At 43.3% G+C, this 25,586-nt stretch overlaps 1 protein-coding gene and 1 pseudogene across 2 annotated transcripts; one reads left to right on the top strand and one right to left on the bottom strand.

The window, feature by feature from the left end:
- Window positions 1-1,311: 1,311 nt before the first annotated feature.
- LOC308316839 (selenocysteine-specific elongation factor-like) lies at window positions 1,312-25,418 on the top strand (annotated as a pseudogene). Its single transcript has 5 exons — window positions 1,312-1,326; window positions 2,723-2,894; window positions 11,071-11,687; window positions 24,775-24,931; window positions 25,369-25,418. The product of its transcript is annotated as a selenocysteine-specific elongation factor-like (transcript).
- LOC308317532 (uncharacterized protein) lies at window positions 14,692-19,404 on the bottom strand. The gene is made up of 8 exons (XM_080766614.1): window positions 18,366-19,404; window positions 16,853-17,460; window positions 16,582-16,659; window positions 16,283-16,430; window positions 15,855-15,946; window positions 15,602-15,659; window positions 15,165-15,318; window positions 14,692-14,828 (listed from the first exon to the last, which is right to left on the bottom strand). The coding sequence occupies exons 1-8, from the start codon at window positions 18,556-18,558 to the stop codon at window positions 14,702-14,704; spliced, it is 1,458 nt and encodes a 485-aa protein (XP_080622740.1). The 5' UTR covers window positions 18,559-19,404; the 3' UTR covers window positions 14,692-14,701.
- Window positions 25,419-25,586: the final 168 nt, after the last annotated feature.

Below are 25,586 nucleotides of genomic sequence, written 5' to 3'. Positions count from 1 at the left end.
GGAGAGAAGTCACTGTAGTGAGTATGAAAACTTTTACAGTAAGGGAGAGAAATCGACGTCATCATTAACTTCTCTCCCTTCCTATAAAGGTTTTTCCTATAATTCTAAATGATGATGTAGACCTCCAAAGAGACTTACTTTATTAATGGCAAAAATGCAAACGTTTCGACCCTTTAGGTCTTGCAGGAAAATCTGAAACCCCTGAACAAACACTCCATTGCTATATTGATCATTTATTTTAACAAAATGTATCTTCTAAACCTAACTACTAATTGTGCAATGTTAGTATAGAATCACTATACAATCTAACAAAAGAACATGACAACGCCTGCTTTATTATTTATCTAAGTCATTCATGGAGAAACGTTCTTGACTACATATCACTGTTTGAGGACAATGGAATGACCTACCTGTCAAGCTGTGCCTACAGCAAGCTTACTTTGTGAGCTTTAAGTTAGGCTACATATTAACCACTTATTTTAACCTTATTTTGAGCAGATCATTATAGGTGAAAACGTACACATTTTTGTGTTGGAATTAGCCTATTTCCACAAACATGACATCACATCACATGACATGCAAAGTACAAAAGTGGTTAAACGTCTGTGCCTTATCTGTGCAGAAAATATTTTCTGGAAATTACTGTTAACCAAACATTTCATCATCTAGGCAACAATACCCAAGTGCTGGACTGTCACGCTATTGTTACCATGGTTTCAAAGTACAAAGCGCCTTGAACGAGATGGGTCAAAAGAACGCATAGCCTCGGATTGTGAGTCAGTGGAAATGTCTGCAATCTGAATTCATTACTGGATATAAAATGTTGATTAGAAATGCTTTCCGGTGGCCGGGGGCTGTAAGGCATCGATTATACTATAATGCTACCCATACAGTAGTTCACCCTGCAGCAACAGAACACATTACAGATACCAAGTTACAGCAATGACACTACTGCATGGGGTCTAGTCTATCTACTTTGTTATAGTAAATGCTCCACAACAACACAGTGAAACAGTGAACAGTGAAACATTCCTTTAACAGTACTTAATTATCTGTTTTGAATCTCAGGTATGTTTCCATTGCATAGTTGTCTCATCAACCTAGAGTACACACCTTAATGAACTGACACCAACTATTTAAGCTACGTTGACAAACACAAAACTAGTTTAGCTTTAACTTAAGATATCCCAGACAGGCAACTGACCTTTAGGTAGTGCAGCAACAGAGATCATTACCCTAGCCTACAGCCTACACTGCAAGCTTCTTGAATGTTACAAATCTTGAATATAATGTTACAAATCTGTTGGGGTGATGGTGGAGGGAGAGGTATGTCGGAGCTTATGTATGTCATTGTAAGCTAAAAACAATATATAATAAACATATTGTTCAAAACAGTGGTGGTTAGTAATTATTTCTTGGGTGTGTGAAGAGCAGTGGTGTGACTTAGACATCTAGGTTGAGAGCAGTATTTAGAGGCCATAGGAGTCAGGCAGTGTTTATGGAGCCGCTGGACGCACAGGCTGACTCAATGCTGTCTAGATATGGTTATAATTAGCATTTAGCACCAGGTTGTATATTTGTGCATGCCTCAAATGTCTTTTCACGCCTGCAGTTACAAATGACCTTGCATTGTGAGGACAGTGGATAACAGTGTGTGGGCGTGCGTGCATCAGTGTTGCCAACTTAGCGGATTTGTCGCCATATTTAGCTTCTTTCCAGACCCCCCTAGCGACTGAATTAGTGAAAAGCTTCTGGCGAGAAATCTAGCTTTTTTCCCTGGTGAATTGGGGACAAATCGTGTTGACAGGCGCCAGATATGCGCCAGAGATAAAATCCAATTTTTTTTTTTTCTCAGCCTCAAATTCTCTCTAAATTGGCAAAACTAAAAGTGGTCGGCGCGTCTGGCTCACAGCAGCCCCAGTGGCTTCCTCGGCTCGGTTATGTGCACACTGCACAGACTGTCTACCAGTGCTACCTCCTTTCTTGCTCTGCCTAGGCGAGTGCGCTCCGGTGCGGTATTTCCGAACGCGCCCCTCGCTCTATGGCCCCTCGAGCTCGACAGAGCAAGAAAGGAGGAAGCACTGGCAGCTCAGTTTAGTCTGCTAGTAAAAATAAAATACACACTCGGATGCATAAAGTATTAATCTTCTAATTCTTGTATGGATCGGAACAAAATAGCGTTCTAAACGTTAGTTGAATTGAGGTATGTTTTTTTTATATTACAATGAGTTTAAACGAGCAGCGAACTTTCAGAGTTCAGACTGTCTGGAGATGCTTGCTATCAGCACAAGCTGCCTGACACTGTTTTGAGGCAGTTTGGCACATCAGCAGTGTACTCTTTCAAATCAGCTCCTCAAGCAGCCACAGCAACAACATGTATTGGGATGTATTGATGTCAGTTTGATGTCAGTTTAATGTGAAGTTTCATGGTGATATCCAACTTTGTCACGTATCATCAAGAGATGATACAAACTAACTTAAATTAAGTGCACATAAATGACAATTTTTTTTTCTGGGCTGGCTACATATTTTCGTTGCTATAGGGCGCCTAAAAGTCGCTAGGGACGCAAAAAAGTCGCTAGGGGCGGCGCGCGCTACGCGCGCGCATATCCCACCCCTGGCGACTTTTAGCTACTTTTCGAGGAGCCACTAGCTACTTCCGTTACTGGAGAGTTGGCAACACTGGCGTGCATGCGTCTTTCTACTTTTCTGTCCGTCTCAGCTGTTGAAGAGGCAGACATACCTTCCTCAGCGAGACCCTAAGGGTGCCTTGCTGATGACTGTAGAGTGTAGAGCACTGCTTCTCCATCCGTGGCCAGGGAACGGTGATGACGGGAACCATCCTGCAGGGCTCGCTGGCTGTCAACGACACCGTGGAGATCCCTGCCCTCAAGGTACGCTATGACACCGTTTCCCAAGCAGTGGGTGGGGCCCCACATGTGGGTCACGGAGTGATTTCTGTGGGTTGCGAGTAAATATTCCCTTTTGTTTGTTTATTATCTTATTTCAAAAAATCACAACTTTTCATCAATTCAATTCCCCAGAAATTCAAAAGTATTTCATGAATTGAATAAAATCGGAAAATACCAGATGTACAAGCTCACGTGGCGCAAATCAACAGGTGATGAGCTTGTAGATACTACTATTTTCACTAGTTTGGGTCCCGGGCAAACGTCTAATTTCTCTTTTGGGTCTCGACCTAAAAACATTTGGAATCACTGCGCTGTGATGAACATAGAGAATCATGGACACTGCTGACTTGCAGCAAGCAGCAACCCCCAGTGCTGGGAACTTGGGAAGCCTTTTCGGAAGAAACCATAGCGTGTCGGAAGTTCAGAAGTTGACTGGAAGAAGGGAAATGGAATGAGAGGTGGTAAATAAAAGTAGGTCTAGAGGATGTGTCAGTATATAGGGCAGGATGAAGGGATTGGGGGTTGATTGGCAGGGTAAGGGTTGGGTAATTTAGACCAAATGCAGCAGTCACGCTGTCCTGCAGTGTGGCCTGTGTGTGACCATCACATTGACCACTGGGTGGCAGCAAAGAGCTATATATTCAATTCAATTCAATTCAATTCAAAGGGCTTTATTGGCATGAGAAAACATACGTTTACATTGCCAAAGCAGAAAGAACAAAACAACAGTACAGCAATACAATCAAAACAAAAATTATGTACTTTGAAGGTCAGAATCTTCAATAGATCAACTTCTGTGTACCAAGATAACTCGATGCAGGTATAGTGCAGGAATATACACAATGATTAGTCTTTAGGGTGGTTGTGTTCCATTTGATATCCTTCTCCTATCACAGCAACTCACAAATCTTGCTGCTGTGTTTGCACATTGTTGTACTTCGCCCAGCAGATATGGGAGTTTTTTGTCATTGGTCATGTTTTCAAAATCTCCGTGTGTGGTTGTAATCTGTGGGAAGTATGTGTCTCTGATGTCTTGGTACAATGGACAGATGGTTAGGAAGTGTAGCTCGGTTTCCACTTCGTTTAGTGTGCAGTGGGTGCATAGTCTGTCTTCTCTCGGGATACAGGTCTGCCTATGACGGCCTTTCTCGATCGCGAGACTGTGCTCACTGAGTCTGTACCTAGTTAAGATTTTTCTTTGTTTTGGGTCGGTCACGGTGCTCAGGTATTCTGCCACTGTGTATTCTCTGTTTAGGGCCAGATAGTATTCTAGTTTACTCTGCTTTTGTGTTGCTTCTTTCCAATGTGTCAGATAGTTTTCCCTTTGCTGTTTTATAATTTGGTTTAGTCCAATGGGTTTTCTATCTCGTGGCTCTGTTTGTGTTTGTGCCCGGAGTTCCAGGGCCAGCTGGCTGAGGGGGCATCTCTCTAGAGTTTCACTGTGTGTGAGTGCCTTGTTATGGAGTGCATCTAGGTCGCTTTCTTTTAGGTGGTTGTAGAACTTAAGTGCTCTCTTTTTTATTTTGATTATGAGTGGGTATCGTCCTAATTCTGCCCTGCATGCATTATTTGGTGTTTTTCGCTGGGTACGGAGAATGGATTTGCAGAATTCTGTGTGTAGGGTCTCGGTTTGGTGTTTATCCCATTTTTCCAGGTCATGGTTTGCTAATGGTCCCCAGATCTCGCAACCATAGAGGGAAATTGGTTCTATCACCGAGTCCAGTATTTTAAGCCAGGTTTTAATTGGGATGTCTATTTTGATGGCATAGAATGCCCTTCTTGCCTTGTCTCTCAGGTCCTTTACAGCTTGGTTGTAGTTCCCTGTGCTGCTGATGTTTAGGCCAAGGTAGGTATAGTTTTTAGTTTGTTCTAGTGGGATTGTATTTAGGAAAAATTGGTGGTTTTGGCGGCTGGGCCTTTTTTGAAATATCATGATAGTCTTGGTTAGGTTCACTGTCAGGGCCCATGTCTGGGAGAATTTGTGTAGGAGATCAAGTTGCTGCTGTAGTCCTTCCTTGGTTGGGGACAGCAGCAGCAGGTCATCTGCGTAAAGTAAGCATTTGATTTCTGTGTTTGCCAAGGGGATGCCTGGCGCTGTAGACTGTTCTAACGTTTTTGCTAATTCGTTGATATATATGTTGAAGAGTGTTGGACTCAGGCTGCATCCCTGTCTAACACCACGGCTCTGGGGAAAAAAGTCTGTGTGCATTTCGCCTATTCTAACTGCGCATTTGTTGTTGGTGTACATTGATTTTATGATGTCATAGGTTTTTCCCCCAATGCCACTTTCCAACAGTTTGTACATCAGACCCTCATGCCAAATTGAATCGAATGCTTTTTTGAAGTCGACAAAGCAGGAGAATAATTTGCTTTTGTTTTTGTTTATTTGGTTGTCAATTAGGGTGTTGAGAGTGTAAATGTGGTCTGTTGTGCGATATTTTGGTAGAAAGCCAATTTGTGATTTGCTCAGGACGTTGCTTTCTGTGAGGAAATTTAGAATTCTGTGGTTGAGGATCATGCAGAGGATTTTTCCGAGGTTGCTGTTTACACAAATCCCGCGGTAGTTATTTGGGTCGTATTTGTCTCCAGTTTTGTGGAGTGGCGTTATCAGCCCTTGATTCCATGTGCTGGGGAAAATCCCAGAACTGAGCACGATATTTAGGAGTTTTAATATGGCCAGTTGGAATTTGAGGTCGGTGAATTTTATCATTTCATTTAGAATTCCGTCTGCCCCACAGGCCTTCTTGGTTTTACGTGTTTTTATTTTGTCTTGTAGTTCTTTTAGGTTGATTTGGGAATCTAGTGGATTCTGGTAGTCTTTTATGGCTGACTCTAGGTTTTGTAGTTTATCTTTTATTGGTTTTTGTTCTTTGTTCTTCTCGATTGGGCCGAAGAGGCTAGAAAAATGATTTACCCATACATCTCCATTTTGGATGGGTAATTCGTCCTGTTTTAGCTTATTAAGTCTGTTCCAGTTTTCCCAGAAGCTGTTTGTCTGTATGGAATCCTCAATGTCTTGCAGTTGGTTTCTAACGTGTTGATCTCTTTTTTCTCTTACTGTGTTCTTGTATTGTTTCAGTGTTTCCCCATATTGGAGACGTGTGTTGTGGTTGTCTGGGTCTCTGAGTTTTTGGTTTGATAGTTTCCTTAATTTTTTCCTGAGATTCTTGCAGTCATTATCGTACCATTTGTCATTCTCAACATTTTTTCTGGCTTTCTTGTTTGATACTTTTAGGTTTGCTAGTGAGGCTGTAAGTTCGAATATATAATTGAGGCCTTCTACTGCCCTGTTTACACTTTCACTGTTTTCTTCAAAGGTTTTTTCTAGGAACTGGTCCAGTTGTGATTGGACTTGTTTTTGTCTAATAGCATTTTGGAAGGCTTCTGCGCTATGTTCCTTCCATTTGTAGCGTTTTCTTATATTGTGTAGTTTGTTTGGCGTTTGTTCTTTGTGTCTGTGTGTTGATCTGTTTAGATAGGCTGTGGTTCTGTTGTGGTCTGACAAGGGTGTTTGCGGGCTGACTGTGAAAGCTCTGAAAGATGCCAGGTTCATGTCAGTGATAAAGTAATCTACCGTGCTGTTTCCCAGGGATGAGCTGCATGTATATCTACCGAATGAGTCCCCTCGGAGTCTACCGTTAACGATGTACAGACCCAGTGAGCGACAGAGCTGTAGTAGTTGTGACCCGTGTTTGTTTGTTGTTTTGTCGTGGTTGAATCTCGGGGGACATGTTGGGGAGCTGATGTTTTCCCCTCCTGGTAAGTGATTGTTTCCCTGTGTGTTGAGGGTGTCAGGCCCATGTCCTGTTCTGGCATTTAGGTCTCCACAAACTACAATGTGACCTTGTGCCTGGAAACGGCTGATATCCTCTTCTAATGTGGGGAAAAAGTCCTCCGTAAAGTAAGGGGATTCAATTGGGGGGATGTAGGTGGCACACAGGTAGACATTCTTTTCGGTTGTGGTAAATTCCTTGTTTATTTCTAGCCAGATGGAAGAAGTTCCAGTTTTGACTAGCTTAATGGAGTGGATTAGTTCAGCTTTGTACCATATTAGCATACCTCCAGAGTCCCTTCCCTGGGTGACTCCTGCCAGCTTTGTAGATGGTACCACAAGTTCTCTGTAGCCAGTAGGACAGCCAGTGGGGCCGTCCCCTCTGTGCCATGTCTCTTGTAGAATAATGATGTCTATGTTTGCAATCTCTTTGACAAAGTCTGGGGTTCTGCTCTTGATGCCAAGGGCAGTTGACCTCAAACCTTGTATATTCCAGGATGATACAGTGAGTGATTTGTACTCCATTGTTCACATTGTTGTTACATTCCAGGGGTTCTGCCCTGGGCCCATGCTGTGTAGAAATCCATGAACATCTGCTCGATGCTGTGTGTGCTGGGGATGGCTCTGGTCATCGCCTGTGCGTATGTGTATGGTTGGCGAGGGAGGGGGAGAGAGGGCGGTGGTGCGACTGATGCCAGGGTGTATGGGATGGTCATCAGTGGTATGGGTGAGCTGTGTATGTCGTGAGGTCTGGGTGGAGCGGTGGGGGTGGGCATCAGGGGTGTGGATGGGCTGCCCTGGAGTGTGGTATGAGGTCTGGTTGGAGCAGAGGGGTGTCTAGGAGAGGGTCTGCCTGGTGGATAGGGGTGATGTCTAGTAGAATGTCCTGTGTATGCAGTGCGTTGTCGTCTGGGTGTAGGATGTTGTCCACGTTGGTTGCGTTTGTAGGACGTTGCGTCTGTAGGATAGTCGCGGTCGAGTGCGGTGTCCTTCAGACTCTTTGCAAAAGCTGGGATTTCAGCCTTGCGGATGTGTACCGCGTCGTGTAGGCTTCCCTTGTGCAGGGTTGGGTGTTCTGCGAAGTGGACCTTATGCTTCCTTGCACAGATTTTGGAAGTCTGTGCGTTGATTGCGTCGATGTAGTTGTAGTCTGTGTCTCCTCTGTGTAGCAGTGCCGAGATGACTACTTCTGCGTTGGGAAATGTTGAGGTGGCTTTCTCTATCATTCCCTTGGTAGATGTGACCATCTGGTAGTTTTCCAGGTCCCATATGTCGTTTGTGCCGGTGTGGATTATTATGTGGCTGGGGGAGCCCAGTCGGTCCCTGGTCAGCAGCTCCATTGCACGTGCTGTGTTTCGACATCTGATGTGTTCAACTCTGTGCTTTGGGAAGAGCTTTCTTGCATCTATGTATTTCCCATTTGAGTCAGTCAGGAGTACAATTTCTGGGTTTTGTAGCTGACGGTTTTCCGGAGGTGTAGCAGTGAGGGTGGGTTGGGATGTAGCAGTGGGGGTGGGTTGGGGTGGGTCTTCTTCTTGAACGATCACTTGGCTTAGAGGTACCGTTGGATGGGGTGAGTCTTCTTCTTGAACGGTCACTTGGCTTACCGTTGGTTGGTCAACGCTGCTATGTGCTACTTCTAACCGTCCCTGCTGTCTTGCCTCCCTTTCAAGCCTTTCTATCTCTCTCCTGAGTAGTCCTATTTCACTTTCTGTCGTTCTCCTTAGCTTCTCTGTGTCTGTTCTCATACGTTCCCTAGTATCTGCTATTTCCTTTTCCTGTCTTTCCTGTCTTTCCCTTAGCTGTCTTATCTCCTTTTCCATATGCTCCCCTAGCTGTTTAAACTCCTGTCTGATATTCAGCTCACTGTCTTGTAGCTGTTCCACCTTTACTTTAAGCTCACTCTCTTCCTGTTCCTTTGTGGCCCTGTCTCTGGGAGTCTGTTCTTGCCTGTGCTCCAATAACTGTTGCTCCATCTGTACTTGCTTATATTCTAATTTATAGAATTTGTCGGCCAACTCGCTAAACAGGTTTGGCTCTATGGTGTGACCTTTTGTGGCACTGATTGGTGGGGGTGGGGTCTCTACTGTGTTTGGATGTGTTGTGTCTATGCTTGGAGTGAGCTTTCCTTTTGCCATCTCCCTGATTTTAGTGAAGTCCTTCTCTATGGGTATTCTATTCCCCTGGATTGTTACTTTTCCAGAGTTGAAAATGCTTACAGTGGTGTGACCTTCCTCTGAGTGCAATTTAAGACTACATCCCTCGGTCAGCGGTGCCTTTTTTATCTCTGTGTAGTGCTCTTGTGTGGCTTCAATCCATGCCTGAGGTCTATTTGTGAAAAAGATTAGGTTTGTTACAACCTTCTTTGTGTCACAGTCTGCATAAAGTGTCTCTATGTTGTTTGCCAGGAGTTCAGTCTTGTAATTATCTTTTGCTGTTTTGGACTTTAATGTGGTTGGGTATTCAATTGGAATTGGTGCCGTAGGAATGTGTGGTGTAGCTAAGGATTCTGTTGTCATGGTTGCCATTGTTCAGGTTCACACCTAGCTTGCCTCGTTCACCTGGCTTCACACCTAACACCCCTCCCCCGGTACTTTCCTTTGTTATGCCTTCCTTTGTTATGCTACTCTGCTACTCTCTGCTACTCTGCTACTGCTACTATACCACCATTACTCTTGGTATATGTGTTTAAATGTTTAAACTGTTCCCAGTTTACTATGATTTCTACTCTATTCTATTTTACTACAGTCTTACCACAGTCTTACTACACTTCAATGTCTCTAAAGTTCTGTAATGTATCTCAATCTGCAGGCGTACTTACTCAAGTTCTTATAACTGTGTGTGACTTACAGCAGGTTTGTTGTAGCCTGCAATCCAGGGTCCAGGCTGGTTGCTTGAAGTAGATTTAGGCTTTTCTAAGTTTTGGTAATGCATGATTATTGTTATTTATATTTAGGTTTTTAGCAAGATCCACAATTTTGTGAAGTTGACTGTGTTGTAAATACTAGTCCTTACCTGTTTGAATATATGCACACCAAATGATGTACAGTGTGCATGGGTAATGTGATTTAATAGATCATATTGTTGATGTATTGTATGTATTTTGAGGTGTAATCAGTCTGGTCTCAGAGGCACTTGCCCTTCGGGCAAGTAGTACAGGAAAGACTGCCTCTATCGCACAGACGCCTTCGGAAATATAGGCTGATTCTGCTAACCAATTACAATATCAAGTCACCCCTGTGATCATGTGTAAGTAATTTGAAGGGATTTATCCCCCAAAAAGCATGTTTTTGCAACAAATGTTTGAATGTTTCGCATTTGCGGCGCCCCTTATGATGAAAATGGAATTACTTTTGGCTCTCTGTTGATTAAACCACCCTCGACATGTGATTAGGACATTATGTTTGTGATTTGTAGCATTTTTTTGTCCCACAGTCCCACTAATTTCGGAAGCCGATTACGGCCGAACAATACAGACTATTAAAAGTCTGCCTGTGGTGTTTTAACCGGATAGGTCCAGAGATTTGTACCGTTTTTTGTGAGATTTGGACAAAAGGTAGAAAAGCAAAAAGTGTTTTGAAGAAAATTGGTGGGAAATCTTTCTAGACGCAAATGGGCGTGGCCTATATGGGGAGATGCGTCATCCGGATTTTGATTTTAAGATTTACGGTTCAAGAGTTGTAGGGCAAAAGGTAAAGTGGGCTGTTATAGCACCACCTATTGTTAAATTGGAAAATCACACCGGTGTGAAGTACTCTTATGTGATAAGCACTCTTATCATCATACTTCATCTCATTCTGGCCAATCACAATTTGTGTCCAATTTGCGTCCTCGCTTCTTTCTTCAATGTTTGTGTTTACACAAATACACAAAGTTTGTGTTTACACAAATACACAATGTTTGTGTTTACACAAATACACAATGTTTGTGTTTACAGCCCTCAAAAAAGGGCCTTGTTAAGACCGCCATAATGAAATGGTCAATGCCTGTGTGGAAATTCAGAGCGATTGGTGCAGCGAGTGAGGAGCAGCGACAGTGTTTCAGACAGACATTTTCCTTTCCTTAATTATATGTTAGATTATATAAGAAGAATTGTATTGTTCCAAAGTTTATATATAGATGTATAATCAGTGATTACGGATTACAGCAGTGATTCCGTAATCACTTCTACAGCGTGTTTGCTCTGTAACAGGGGTTACAACGCTTTATTGAACAGAAAATCCCCTCTGACATCACTGTCCTTCATGTCCCCTGACATGACATCACTGTCCTTTATGTCCCCTGACATGACATCACTGTCCTTCATATCCCCTGACATGACATCACTGTCCTTCATGTCCCCTGACATGACATCACTGTCCTTTATGTCCCCTCTGACATCATCAGGTGACCAAGAAGGTGAAGTCGGTGCAGATGTTCCGGAAGCCTGTGTCAGGCGCCATGCAGGGCGACCGTGTGGGCGTGTGTGTGACCCAGTTTGACCCCACGCTGCTGGAGCGCGGCGTGGTGTGCAGCCCAGGCTCGCTGCGGACGCTCCACGCGGTGCTCATCTCTGTGAGGAAGATGGGATATTACCGAGGGTCCCTCTCCGCGCGGGCCAAGTTCCACGTCACCGTGGGCCATGAGACCGTCATGGCCAGGCTGAGCTTCTTCGGCTTGCCGCCGCCCGCAGGCGGCCTGGAGTCCTCGAACGCCCAGCCTCACCCCTTGGACACGCCCTTCACCTTTGAGCGGGAGTACGTCCACCAGGAGGACTACGTCACGGGGGGTCAGGGAGAGGACGGGACGGCAAGGCCCGACCCCGAACAGTGGGCGCTCGCCTGTCCCTCGCTCTGCCTGGTGATTAGCTCCAAGCTGGACACGGACGTCCATGCCAACACGTGCCCGGCTGGCCTTCCAGGGACGTCTCCTGGAGGGCTTCGAGGACAAGGCCTACGTTGAGACGGCCCAGCCGCGGCCTGCGCATCTACAAGACCAAGCACAAGGAGGGCCAGGTGGAACGGGTGAGTTTTACACTACCGTGTTGTCTGTTTGTCTGTTTATCTGTTCTTCAGACCTGTCCTCTATCTTTCCATCTGTCGCTCTTCCTGTGGGCAGTAAGCCCGTCATAATAGCAATAATAATAGTTGGAATTTATCAATGTCACTTCAGTTTAACCACTTACCTTTTACACATGGTAGGCTAAAACAGACTTACAGTACACCAAGTCTCTTCATCAAAAATAGCAGCTCACAACACGCGACACGAGTAGAGCTATTTTTGGTGAATGTCCCCCCAGAATAGAGATGCTGGGGGTTTATGGGGTTAAATGCCAAGTATAAAAGTTATTTTCAATGTGTCCTAATGGAAACACATATTCTCCCCAGTTTTCCTCGTGACATACTGCATATTAGGGTGAAAGATTTACATATTTTTCATATACCATTAATATGACAAAAGGTGCTATAAAATAACAGGGGATGAAAAAGTGATTTATTGGGGTGAGAACCATCGCATCAAATATCCGTTAGAAAACGGCGAAATGCTCCGGTAATTTGCTGCCAATGCATTGTACCGTTAATCTACGGACACTTCTGTCATCCCTATAACGGATAATTCCGTACTTTCACAGGACTAAGTCTGTTCCTTTTACGGACACTTCAGTCATCCTAAAACGGAAAATTCTGTATTTTTACAGTATTTAGTCAGTTCCTTTTACGGATATTTCAGGAAAATTCTGTACTTTTACAATACTTAGTCTGGTCTTTTTACGGACAATTCTGTACTGTTATGGAACTTAGTCTGGTCTTTTTACGGACAATTCTGTACTGTTATGGAACTTAGTCTGGTCTTTTTACGGACAATTCTGTACTGTTACGGAACTTAGTCTGGTCTTTTTACGGACAATACTGTACTGTTATGGACCTTAGTCTGGTCTTTTTACGGACAATTCTGTACTGTTATGGAACTTAGTCTGGTCTTTTTACGGACAATACTGTACTGTTATGGAACTTAGTCTGGTCTTTTTACGGACAATACTGTACTGTTATGGAACTTAGTCTGGTCTTTTTATGGACAATTCTGTACTGTTATGCAACTTAGTCTGGTCTTTCTACAGACAATTCTGTACTTTTAAGGGACTTAGTCTTAGTCTGTAAAGACACTTATGTTAATCCGAAAATAGAAAATTAAGTAGATTTACATAGGATATTCTTTGTACAATTTACGGACATCAATCTGATTAAACCACAAATATACAAATAAAACATGTTTATTTGTATTCGTTCTCTTTTCAGTGAACAGTGCAATTAACATTGTGCAATTAACATAATTGCAAAATAATTTTGCAATTATTTTTGTAAACATTCCCCATAAACACTATAAAATACTCTTTCGCTTGAGGTCCTGGGCGGGTAATGTGCTTTAGTACCATATAGTTCCATTACATTTCCATCATAGAAACACAACTTTTATAGACATTTCCCTATAATAAAAATATACATTTCAACTGCAACACATTTCTTTTAAAACTTTTACAGGGATCGTTTGCCACTGCTTTCAAACTACTGACTCACCCGTCAGTGGGGAATGAGGAGTCCCCTCCAGGTGGATGTAGAAAGCGTCCTACACCTCCCACTCATCATTCCCCATTGACAGGTGTTGCCCCAGCCTGTAGGAGAAGATGCCGTGACAAATATCACCCTCCCAACCCAACCTCCCTCCCTCCCCCCGAACATGGGGGATTTGAACTACAGTTGGACAGGTACTTAACCTCTGTGCCACCTAAGTGCCATAAACATTTTAAGAGCTTTCTGAAAAATGACTTTGAAACACAATAAAATACATGTCCTTTGCCACTGCTTTCAAACTACTGACTCACCCGTCAGTGGGGAATGAGGAGTCCCCTCCAGGAGAATGTAGAAAGCGTCCTACACCTCCCACTCATCATTCCCCACTGACAGGTGTTGCCCCAGCCTGGAGAAGATGCAGTGACAAATGTCACCCTCCAATTATTTCAAAAAACAATAAAATACAAGTCATTTGCCACTGCTTTCAAACTACGGACTCACTTGTCAGTGGGGAATGAGGAGTCCCCTCCAGGAGGATGTAGAAAGCGTCCTACACCTCCCACTCATCATTCCCCACTGACAGGTGTTGCCCCAGCCTGTAGGAGAAGATGCAGGGACAAATGTCACCCTCCAATTATTTCAAAACACAATAAAATACACGTCATTTGCCACTGCTTTCAAACTACGGACTCACTTGTCAGTGGGGAATGAGGAGTCCCCTCCAGGAGGATGTAGAAAGCGTCCTACACCTCCCACTCATCATTCCCCACTGACAGGTGTTGCCCCAGCCTGTAGGAGAAGATGCAGGGACAAATGTCACCCTCCAATTATTTCAAAACACAATAAAATACACGTCATTTGCCACTGCTTTCAAACTACGGACTCACTTGTCAGTGGGGAATGAGGAGTCCCCTCCAGGAGGATGTAGAAAGCGTCCTACACCTCCCACTCATCATTCCCCACTGATAGGTGTTGCCCCAGCCTGTAGGAGAAGATGCAGTAACAAATATCACCCTCCAATGATTTCAAAACACAATAAAACACATCAATACAGCAATCTAGTGCAACAAAATAGGCATTTCTCACCTTTAGAATACTCAAACATCAAACATTCTGAGATAGATAGTTAAGTTCTGTTTTGGGGGGCAGGTACTTCACCCCTATGCCCCCTTAGTGCCATACACATTTCCATTTCAAAACTAAATAAACAGCAATGCTGTTGCATTCTCACCTTGAGAATGTTCAAAAACATTGTTACAGACTGGCAGTCTGACAGACAAGAGGTAGTGTGTGTGGTTGTGCGTGTGCGTACACGCAGTCCAAAAACCTCATGGTCCATACGAAGTCCTTCATTGAGTCACAAACTTTGACAGTCTTGCATCACAAAACATTGCTCTGTCAGACTAAGTGTCCTTTGTCAGACAGGAGGTAAGGTAGGGGGGTGTGTGTGTGTGTACAGTCCAAAACCCTCATTCCAACCTCCATTGGAAATCCTTCAGTTGAGACACAAACTTTCCCAGTCTTGCCGGAATGTGCCGTTTTTTCCCCTGCTGTTCTGCCTTGGACCCTCTGTCTGGATTGATTCCGAAGAAAACTCTAAGGAAAGAGAAGAAATCTTAGCTACACATAAAATAGATGAAACTGAAGTAAAGAGTAACAGAGGATAGATCTTTATGTAAAAAATGTACTGGTAATGAAGGGCAATTTGTTTAATTTGGACATTGGGTCAGGGGTAGAGTGGTTAGTAGAGCAGCTGGATGGGAACGGCGAGGTTCCCAGTTCGATCCCGTGGGCTCCCCCAGAGTTAGTGTCAAAGTGTCCTTGAGTAAGACTCTGATTAACCCCCAATTGCTCTCAATTGATGAGCGGGATGGTGCCTTGCATGGTTTCCTCGGCCCAGATATAAACATTACAAAACCATGTGTTGCTTACCTTTGAACGAACTCCAGCGTCAAAGCCATCTCCTTCGGGTACTCAATATTGCAGACATAGAACAGGGAGAAAGCATATGCGAGGGCCGCAACAGGGGAAGTGATGTGGTCATTTACAATGACCTGATCCACAGCCATATTGAATTGCTGGTCACCTTAAACAGATCACAAAAAAATAAATTAATTTAAGAAATCACCCACACACAAAATAAAAATAGAATTGCTGTGATTTCTGGTAATTAGTAGTTTTTGGTAAGAACAAGCAAAAAAATACTTTGAAACAGTATTCAACATTTTGTTTCTCAGACTTGTACATACCGTAATTTAAAGATGTTGCCCCTAATCTGCATATACCTTTTCATCACAACAAATTGTCATAGCAGGAACACTAAAAACAAATGGAGCATATATACCAAGCTTGCTGGGATAACTACTAACCTCTGAGTAGGATGCATGGGGTACATGGGAGGTTGCTGAGATCAACATCGTTGGTGTCCTGAGGAGAAAAATAAGATGAAATCAAGATACACGCATGCATTTGATGATTTTATGTTTCCAATGTACACAAACAGTGTCCGAGTCAGAGGAAACATAGAAATGTTACAGGGATTCTCAATATTTTCTATGATTCACACATTACAATATAATTATGTTGAGATAATTTCCTGGGGTTTACAATCATAACACTTACCTCATTTTGGAAGAAGAGGCGATCAGGGTTTTCCTTTAAGTATCTCGCAATGCCTTTGATCAGCTCCACTGGACCATCACCCAGCTTCAACCCTATGATTGATTGAATACTTTATTAACAGTTCATACCAATTATACAGAATGTTTCTATATCTGTGGTGCTCAAAAGTGTAACTGTAAAGACAAAACGGAAGTGGGGAGGAGGCTCCACTTCCGCTTTATATTTTAATCATGATAGAACTTCCGTGGCCTCCGACTGTATGATGGAAGCATTTGGAAGTTGCGAGAGGCAACAGTTTGGCAACGCGAGACTACCACATAAGTAAAGATATTAGTGAATAGGATGACATACAATAGAAAATACATATTCAACACTAGTAGCAATACATGTATATTGGGGAAACAGGGGTGGGGTGGGGGGTAATTTACCTTTGGAGTCAAGGAAGTTGTTGATGCCCGATTCTTTGCCGGAAAGTTCCTCTGCCAGCTTGTTCAGTACCGGAAAGCCAAGGAGTTGAGATGCGTGTTCAAACAGGTGAGCAGCTTCAAATAAGAATGGCCACTCTTCCTTCATGACCTTGACATAGGGGTGGGCGATATGGAAAAATACAATATCACAATATTATTTTCTAGCAGTATCACGTATAAATGAAGGTATTGCAAACATATACGATATCTGTGAATATCGTATCACGATACAATATTTATCATCATAAACAGACCCTCACCATGACACATGTTCCATCGTTTATGGCTTCACGCTGGATGGGATACGTTTCAGTCATCAATTTTCTAACAGATGACTCCTAAAAATAGAAGAAATCCAATAGATTGTTTTACACACAAACACACACACACACACACACACACACACCTCCGATCTATAAGGTCATGTTTCCCCATTGTGAACTTTATAAATTACTCCCATTAACCAAAAGGTAATCCATAGTTAAACAATAATCAGCAATTAAATAATGGATGGTTGCAGTCTAGTCTTACCTGGTGGTGATCATGGGTTCTGAAGGCACTTTTCAATTCCTCTTGTTTAGACTGCAGTGCTGCTCTACACTCTGGTCCCTCAACAGCAGGCTGCCACTCCACACATCCATAACGATCAGAATATCTGGACCTTTTCCTTCTTGGAGTGTCACCCTCGGCTGGCCTCATCCCGGAGGTTGGATCTCTCTTCATATTTTCAACTCTGTTTTCTAGCTGTTGAAAGAGAACTGAACAACCGTCTGACGCAAACGGCTTATTTCCAAATGGCTCCGTCTCTTGGAAGGAGAGAGGATATTTATCAATCATCTGCTGGGCGACATCACGCAGCTGCGATCTACTAGGTCTCTGTCCATGATGTGTACAGACGACATCATCCACAAGCAACCGAATCATGTCATGTCTTTTCTTCGTCGGTACCCATTTCTTTGAAGTGAAGGACTCCATGATCGTGGAGGGCATTTTGTGCCATGGCACAGAATATGTCTGACAGGATGGGGAGCCTGCTGGTGTCGTCTCAGGTGGTGTTGGGGGCAGGACCGGCAGGTCTCTCTGTGGCAGAGGTACAGATGTTGGGCCAGGGCTTGTGAAGGGTGTTGAAGCTTGTGAATCTATGGATAACAAAACCACCTCATCAATGTTACCATTAATATGCTGGTTCTCAGAGTCCGGTTGGGGAACACCAGGGGCACAAATGGGTCCATAACCAATTAAGACCTGAGCCCAGATTCTACAAAATGTCTTCCAAATCCTGACAGTTTTCTGAAAAACATATCAGTGGTGCTCAAACCGTTTCATGTTAAGGACCCACAGAACTATCTGTATTTGACCGTGGACCCCTATCTGAAAATGAGTTGTTCCAGGGACACCCCAAGAATCAAATAAAAACGTGAAAATAGCAGATCTACAAGCTCGCAGCGCCGCACTCAGGGCCGTGCTATGAGCTTGTAGATCTGCTATTTTCCCAAAACCTAAAGTTTAAAATAATGGTTAAAAGCTATACAGTGACAGAGACGTGTGCTCAGGTCTAAATGAGTTAAAGGTCTAAGGGTCAGAGTTAAAGGCAAAAAAGGTTAATTTGGACCAATAGTGATCCCCAGATCGGAAATTGAGATTTGCATTAAATTAAGAACACATAACCCAGAATGTGTCACAAGCCAACAAAGTGTGAATTTGCCATTTGTGTACAAATAGAACCAAATGGACCCTTTAAATATACAGACCTGTAAGGGTCCATTTGTACTCCGAGAGTGTACACATGGAACCAAATGGACCCTTACAGGTCTGTAACTGTAGGCCTACATAATATGGAACCAAATGACCTTACATGCAGGTCTGTAAATCAGTGTACATATGGAACCAAATGGACCCGCAACTCTGAATGTGTACAAATGGAATCCATTTGGTTTCATTTGGACACCGTATGCGGTTCTTAAATTAAAGTTTGCAAAATACTAGATTATACAGACATCAATTTTGTAACTTGCGTACTAATGTGTGCTGGAGAAAAACTTACCAGCTTGGAAAGCGCGGACGAGTCTTCTGCACTGAATGACAGACAGAGTGTTCTCAAGGTCCGAGGCTTGCACATCGATGAGGTCATCCACAGATGCAACTCCTAATTCCTCTAATCTGGCTAGGACTGCATCCAATTTATCACTACAAAGTGCCGGTATGGCGTTCTTAACCAACTGCTTTACAGGGTCCATGCTGGCATGTGTTTCAGAGGAATGAGCAACCTCTCGCCTCTCTGGTATGAAAAAAGTGGATAATATTCTGTAAGTTTTTCCAGATTTTCACAGATGAACAAATCAGAATCATTTTCATCAACTTCATAGACTCCAAGCTCAGGAACCCAGCTGGCCGTTTTCCCCCGTAGCAAAAGTAGGACAGTGGTTTCATTTTTTATAATAATGCTCGCTATGTGTCCCAACTGTAGTTGTCCTTTAGTATATCTCAGCACAACAAGCATACCATTTTCATATGACGTGCCTTTAACCTGGACCTTCTCTGTGACAACTGCGTTACTTGAGTTAATTCCGAATTTGTCAACTGCTGTTCTTATGCTTTGATCATAGAGCTCAGGATAGAACTTGGTGGACTCTGAAAGTTGAACCTGAGGGCTAAATAAACTACCACAAGCCTGATAAGCCTGAAACAACTGATGTCTATCAGCAAGTGACTTGGTTACATTTTTGAAGTTTTTAGATGACCTAATACACCTTTTAAAATATGAATGCTTAGATTCGAAACGCATGGTCCAAGTATGTATGAGTGGGCCAAAATGTAAACTCAAGTCAGCATAGTGAAGCAGATAGTGATGCTTCGGTCTAAGTCTTACTAGTGGGAATAACTCTTTCCTCATTTCAACATATTGTTGGATCTGCCCCTTCATATAAGCAATCTGTGGCTCTGTAAGGCGAGGTGCACAGACATATTCAACTAGCTCCCTCAGAAGAAGCACCATGCCCCATAGTGCATTGCCGGCATCTTTAATTCTGTCATGCAGTAAAATAGGCAAGAATCTCAAAAGCCACCTGTTTTGGGCTGCCTGGCCACCAAGCTTTTTTCCTGTAATGCTAATAGCATATGGCTTGTTTTTGCTTTCACCAGGAAATGATTTGAGTCGATTATTAAGGACCTCATAACTGAACCACTTTTCTTTTTTGATTAAGACTTGCAAACACATAGCTAAATCAAAGTCAACCACACCTTCAAACAGATCATGTGCAAGACAGGGTGGCAATCCTGGCTGACATACGTGAAAGTTAGACAGTTTGTTGAAAACACTGTCACCTTTAATACCGTGATGCATTGGGACCTCAGGGTGACTTTCCAGAAACTGCACTGTCTCATTATAATTAGCCGGATTTCTATGAGTGAAAACTGTGAGAGGGTTAGACCGGAATTCATCTCTTGTCGCTAGACAGTATCTACAGAAATATTCAGCAGAGCTGAAATTTTCTGTAAAACCTCCAATCATGTGGGAGCCCAGATTATCTCCCAGTATGCATGCTACAGTACCTTTATACATCTGTCCATTAAATGGTATGCCGTTTTCCTCCAGCTTAGACAAGTCTGACACAAGCTTACTGAAAATCTCATTGACTCCAAAATATTTAATGTCTTTCTCTAGGCAGAGTAGTGCCAACTGTATTTGATCAATAGTTGACCGCTGACATGGAGGGAAATTGGCCAAGGTATAGTAGACAGCTAATACTTTGTGCTTTGTCTTGGCAGATCCAAGTGGATTGGCTACCTCAAACGCATCCTGGAATAAGAGGACCTTTAAAGTGTCTGTGTCTGTTGAAAACATGGCATTTGATTTAAAGGCCCACCCATCAGTAACATCACAGAGGATATCATCTTCCAGTTCCACATGAGGATAATTATTGAATTGAGCTGCACCTTGCTGTTTCAGAATTGCTCCGAGGCTTTCCAAAATAGGAATGTAATGGTAGTGCCTCTGCTGCCCCTCTTTGTACCCAAGACTGACTTGAAGAGGCTCAACATAATTATAGTGGGTCTTGTAATATTGCAGCCTTCTGTGGTGTGTAGTTAAAGGACCATCTTCATGCAATGCCTTGTGAATAGGGCTCTGCTCATATACACTATTTCCAAGACATGTGAATGTCGCTCTTGGAACGTCATACTGTTCAAGCTCACGCGCTAACACATCCATAGTATATTCCTGATGAATAGCGTTTAATGTTTTCATCTCACTTGCTATCTCAGTAATTGTGGAGGCTGGAACTAAATACTTTGCCTGCAATCCTAAGAAAAACTGAGCTAAACTCTCTGTGTAGCCGTCTTTCACTTGATCATCCAAATTGTCAACGTGTTCTGCATCGTCAACAATTACTTCAGCCTGTACAACATTTGATCCTTCTCCTGGCAATACATGGTCTGCAACTTCACATAAATGAACAGGAGCGATCTTGGTAACATCCCACCCTCTATGATACCTCGAAATATGAGATGAAAAAGAAGACTTTTTATGACACGTTGTGGAACATCCATCAAAGGGACACGTTACAGTCAGACCCTCAGATACGTGACTACCCAAGTGAGAGAGAAGACTTTTAAGCTCTCCATATTCTGCAGAAATTAAATTAACACTTCAACTGTACTGACACATTACGGTTCCATGTTTGTCTGCTCTTTGTATCTGGATGTGTTCGTGACATATGAACAGAAAAGCTTTTGTAACTGGAGAACCTCCGTCTACAGTCCTTATGGCCACATGAAAAAAACACATTATTCATATTCCTGTGTGATCTGCAGTGTTTCAGGTAATCTGCCGAAGATACACAGTTAAAACCACAAATATTACAAGCCAACATGTTGAGGTGAAAGATGAGACAAAATCAGAAAATAATCAGAGGTGACCCCATCTGCCAGCAGACAGAACCAGTAGTTATTTCAATTCCCTTATCTTCAAAAGCAAAATTTGACCCAAATAGCTACAAAATCCCTTGGGAAAAAATAATAAAAAGGGAACTACTCTAGTACTGTATATTCTGCTGCAAACATTTAATTAGCACTTGTTGTACAGTATTTACAGTATTATTTATTTGTACAGACACTACACTACACTACTTGTGTAACATGAGCAGCAAGGCTATTGAATAATATAATATATATCTACGTTGTGGCCAGCGGGAGGTACTGCACCCTGGGTGGTTTTCGCAATTTAATTCACTAATAAATTCATTATTAATTCATAATTTGTTAAATTGGGAAAAGGGTTTAGTTAAGATCTCCATATTATTATGGTCAATGCCTGTGTGAAAAGTGAGAGCGATTGGTGCAGACAATGAGCAGTATGACGCAGTATGATGTAGCAGTATGATGATGATGAATGATGCAACCACCACCGGACACGTTCTAACGTCTAACCCATTAAATGTGCATTATAGCACGGACACACACACACACACACAGTCACACACCTGCAAATATAATACAAGCTTTAGCCCATAGAAAATTGAACGGGCAGGCAACGTATAGCTGCTACGTTTATCCTAATGTGAACACCACGAAAAGAGCTAACCAACAGCTAGCATCGAGGGGTGATGCTGTTGTCTTGGCTAGCGGCCTAGCCTAGCTAAACCACAGCCTTCTATGCCATTAAAACACACACACACACACACACACACACACACACACACACACACACACACACACACAATATAAGGTATCTAAATATAATCAAATAGTTATACCTCTGTTGGTAAGCCAAGTCTGGGTGTAGAGACTCCTTGCTAGCGCGAATTGAGGTTACAATAGCTCCGGTCGTAGCTAAAAGAGCTAACCAGTGCAACAACTAAGCTATGGGGGGGGGGAGGAAATTAAGCTAGCGCATAAGCAGAAGTAAATATGGTCATTCATGAACGGACGCGACAAACCCGAAAATATAATAAATGCTAAATATAATCTGAACCCATATTTTTTTTTTAAATAAAACACTTGTGTCCAACTTTTGACGCGGGAAAACTGGGCACTTGCCAACTGGGGCCAGAAAGAAGTTCAAGTTACACACAAGAGATAAATAAATAAATGTCATAAATTAACTAATGTAATTAACGTACCAACCAAACTTTTTACCAAAAGAAGCGAGGAGGTTCCAGTCCAAAGGTAACACACATGCAGCAGCAGCCTGACCTGTCCTATTTCTAAAAGTGCGGGCGGAGAGATTCTTTAATGGCCGACTTCAGGCTTTTTTTACACCAATGTGCGCATGTCCGCAAATTACGGGGAAAATCCCTGTACTCATAGGCCCCTCCTCGGCTATCGGGGGGAATTGGGAACGATACAATGATATAATAGGGAATATTCCCATCAAAAGACGAGCTTTTCTTACAGTGTTGTTCACCCACTTCTTGCACTCTCTCTCAGTCTCCATGTTTAATTGTTAGGATGTTTGTCATCGCCGGTGGCAGCAGAGCGTGCCTCTCTGACTGAGCACACACACACACACACACACACACACACACACACACACACACGTACAGTATGTGGCACCCTGCCTCATGAACAATGCAGGAAGCATGGGTATAGATAGATAGGTAGATTTCTTTCCATGTGGGCGCCCGGCAGCCCACATGGACTTACAGGACACACCATATCATTGCTTCAATTATTGCATTGTGTACAAGAAACAGGTTTGTTTTGTTGTTATTCCCTTTTTTCTTTTACACAAACAAAACATTCTGCCTTATTTCCCACGCCCTGCATAAAAGGTCTGCCAAAGCAAAAGTACCTTTCCTAAAACAAAATTCCAGTTTTTCATAGTCCTCCAACCAGAAAAAGTCAGCACAGATGGTTGTCATTTTACGTCTTATGTCTTAGGAGTACCAATGAATCTACCCGTTTCTAAAGCTAATGGTAAGGTCCCAGAATGCAGCTGTGCACAAAAAGATCTCTGACTTTTGGATATATTTTGTGTAACATAAGGATCAGGGCCATAATTATTTTTAATAAGACGATATGTTCTTAGTTTTGGTTTATACCATAATTCAACAGCCCAACTCTCCTTATACCCAAGGAACATACAGTTCTGTATTTCATGAATATTACAGCGTAGTCTATTTAAATAAATAAATTATGAATTATTCTTAAAGAACAAAGACTTTACTTCATTTGCCCAGGGGTAACCATTAGAAATGTCCCAGTTAAAAATCTTTTTGGTCAGTCTGTCATCGGACATATTAACAAGTCTATTCCAAAGCCTCAACATCTCCCCTTTGTGTCTGCGGGCATCCTTCCCATATCGCCGCTAATAGCCAAGATAGGCGTGAGCTTATGAACTCCAAGAAATGACCGTATGGCTCTATTTTGAATTGTGTTACAACTTGCATTGTTCGGAAAACCCCATACCCCGGAGGCATAATCCGAAATCAGCCAAATGGCACAGATTATGCAGGGCTAACGATGCCGGAGTTGAACCGCGCGTGCCAGAGGTCAGACGCGGGTCATGTGATGTCGTAACATCGGTCTCGTTCCACTTGCCAGCTTGAGAGGAAGTCACACTTTGAACTCCTCGTGTCTCTGGAGAGAGAGAGAGGGCACATATGTGACATAGTTGAGATACGGTCTGTGTGATGATGCACCGTCCAGTCATCATCATACCTCACGGAGTCTGTCAGACACGCACACACCCGACCGACCGCGTTTTATCAGTCCATCCGTCACACTCGACGGATGCCAGGGCCACATGTACACATGACTGAATGGGGGGGGGGGGTTAGGTAAGAAAGTAAAGCCCACCACACACCGGCTGTGTCCGCCGCGCGGCGCTGCGCGCCGGACACAACCGCCTCCATTATTTTCAATGAACCTATCGCACACCGGCTCCGTCCGCCGCGCCGCGCCGCCCGGCGCGCCGATAGAACACAGTTCTATTTTCCAGGCGGCGCCGCGCAGCAACGCGCCGCAGACGGTCGCAGACGGTGTGCGATGGGCTTAAGAAAGGTAGAGAAAGAATGCGTGAGCCGCAGACAGAGCGGTGCCCTCCCTTTATCAGATCAGTGGCGCGCAGGTGAGTGCAACTTGGCGATGAGGAGATAAGAGGACAACACAAATGAGCACCGCAAACCTTTGGAAGGAAGGATGGTCATTGAAGAGAGTGAGACAGACAGACGGATGATGATGGTAGGGGTTAGTCAGGTCAAGTCATCCTCCTCAGCAGACACGGTGGAAGCATGGAGACCCACAGAGTCTAGAGAGATTAGAGGATAGAACGTGAATCTCATATAGACGCACACTGAGCCCTCTATGCTGAAGGAACCTTGAACTGTTGTTGTAATGAGATGAACCCCTCGCATATTTTCTTGTATTGCTTGCATTAATGGGGGTTTTCCGTGTTTACGTGTGCACAGTTCATGAGGTTTAACAAAAACAGATATCTTCCATTTTACGTTCAGGTGACTGACGATTACACCGCCATTGGTCGAAGCCTGTTCAAGAAAGAGACCAACATGCAGCTGTTCGTTGGGTTGAAGGTCACGTTGTCGACGGGCGAGGCCGGTGTCATCGAGGGCGGCTTTGGCCAGAGCGGGAAGTTCAAGATTCGAATATCAGGTAAGGAAGACTGTTGTAACGTACTGTATAACTCAGTGGTTCTCAAGTCAAGGACCCCCACATTGAGACTTACAAGCCTGCGGACCCCCCGTAAGAGAAGATTGTTACGGCTCTAGCAGTGATTCTCAACCATTTTAATTTCAAGGACCCCCAGTTTGACATGCAATAGGCTATGAACCCCCACATTTCTATCTCTGGGACCCACACTTCTTTTTGTAAAATCTGGTTCCATTTGTAAACTCTGAGTTACGATATGGTCTTTTATTGTCAGCTTTGTACTGAAATTTGATTTGTGTCCATGACATCACCGATTCAAGATACAGACAAGACACAGACACAATACATTGCAAAACGATAGACATTACAGGACAGAAATCATAATAAGAGACAAGAACATGAACATATCCTTTGGTTTAACGATTTTTGTTTAAAATCAGGACAGACTGATGAAGAGTTCCCCGGACCCAACTTTGAAAACCGCTGGTAGAATTGATTTGTGACAGACACCTAGTAATGTCTTCGTACCGTGACAAATGAAGCCATGGATAATTGTCCGCCTCTCTCACCTTGCCGTTGCTCCCTCTCTCCACCCCAAAAACACTCTTTCTCTCTTGCCATAGTCCTGTGGATATATAGTATGGGTTCGGTCGACGGA

This window comes from Protomyctophum bolini (assembly GCF_963924005.1).
Source record: "Protomyctophum bolini genome assembly, chromosome: 6".
Classification (NCBI taxonomy): domain Eukaryota; kingdom Metazoa; phylum Chordata; class Actinopteri; order Myctophiformes; family Myctophidae; genus Protomyctophum; species Protomyctophum bolini.
This window is presented reverse-complemented; position numbering and strand designations above follow the sequence as displayed.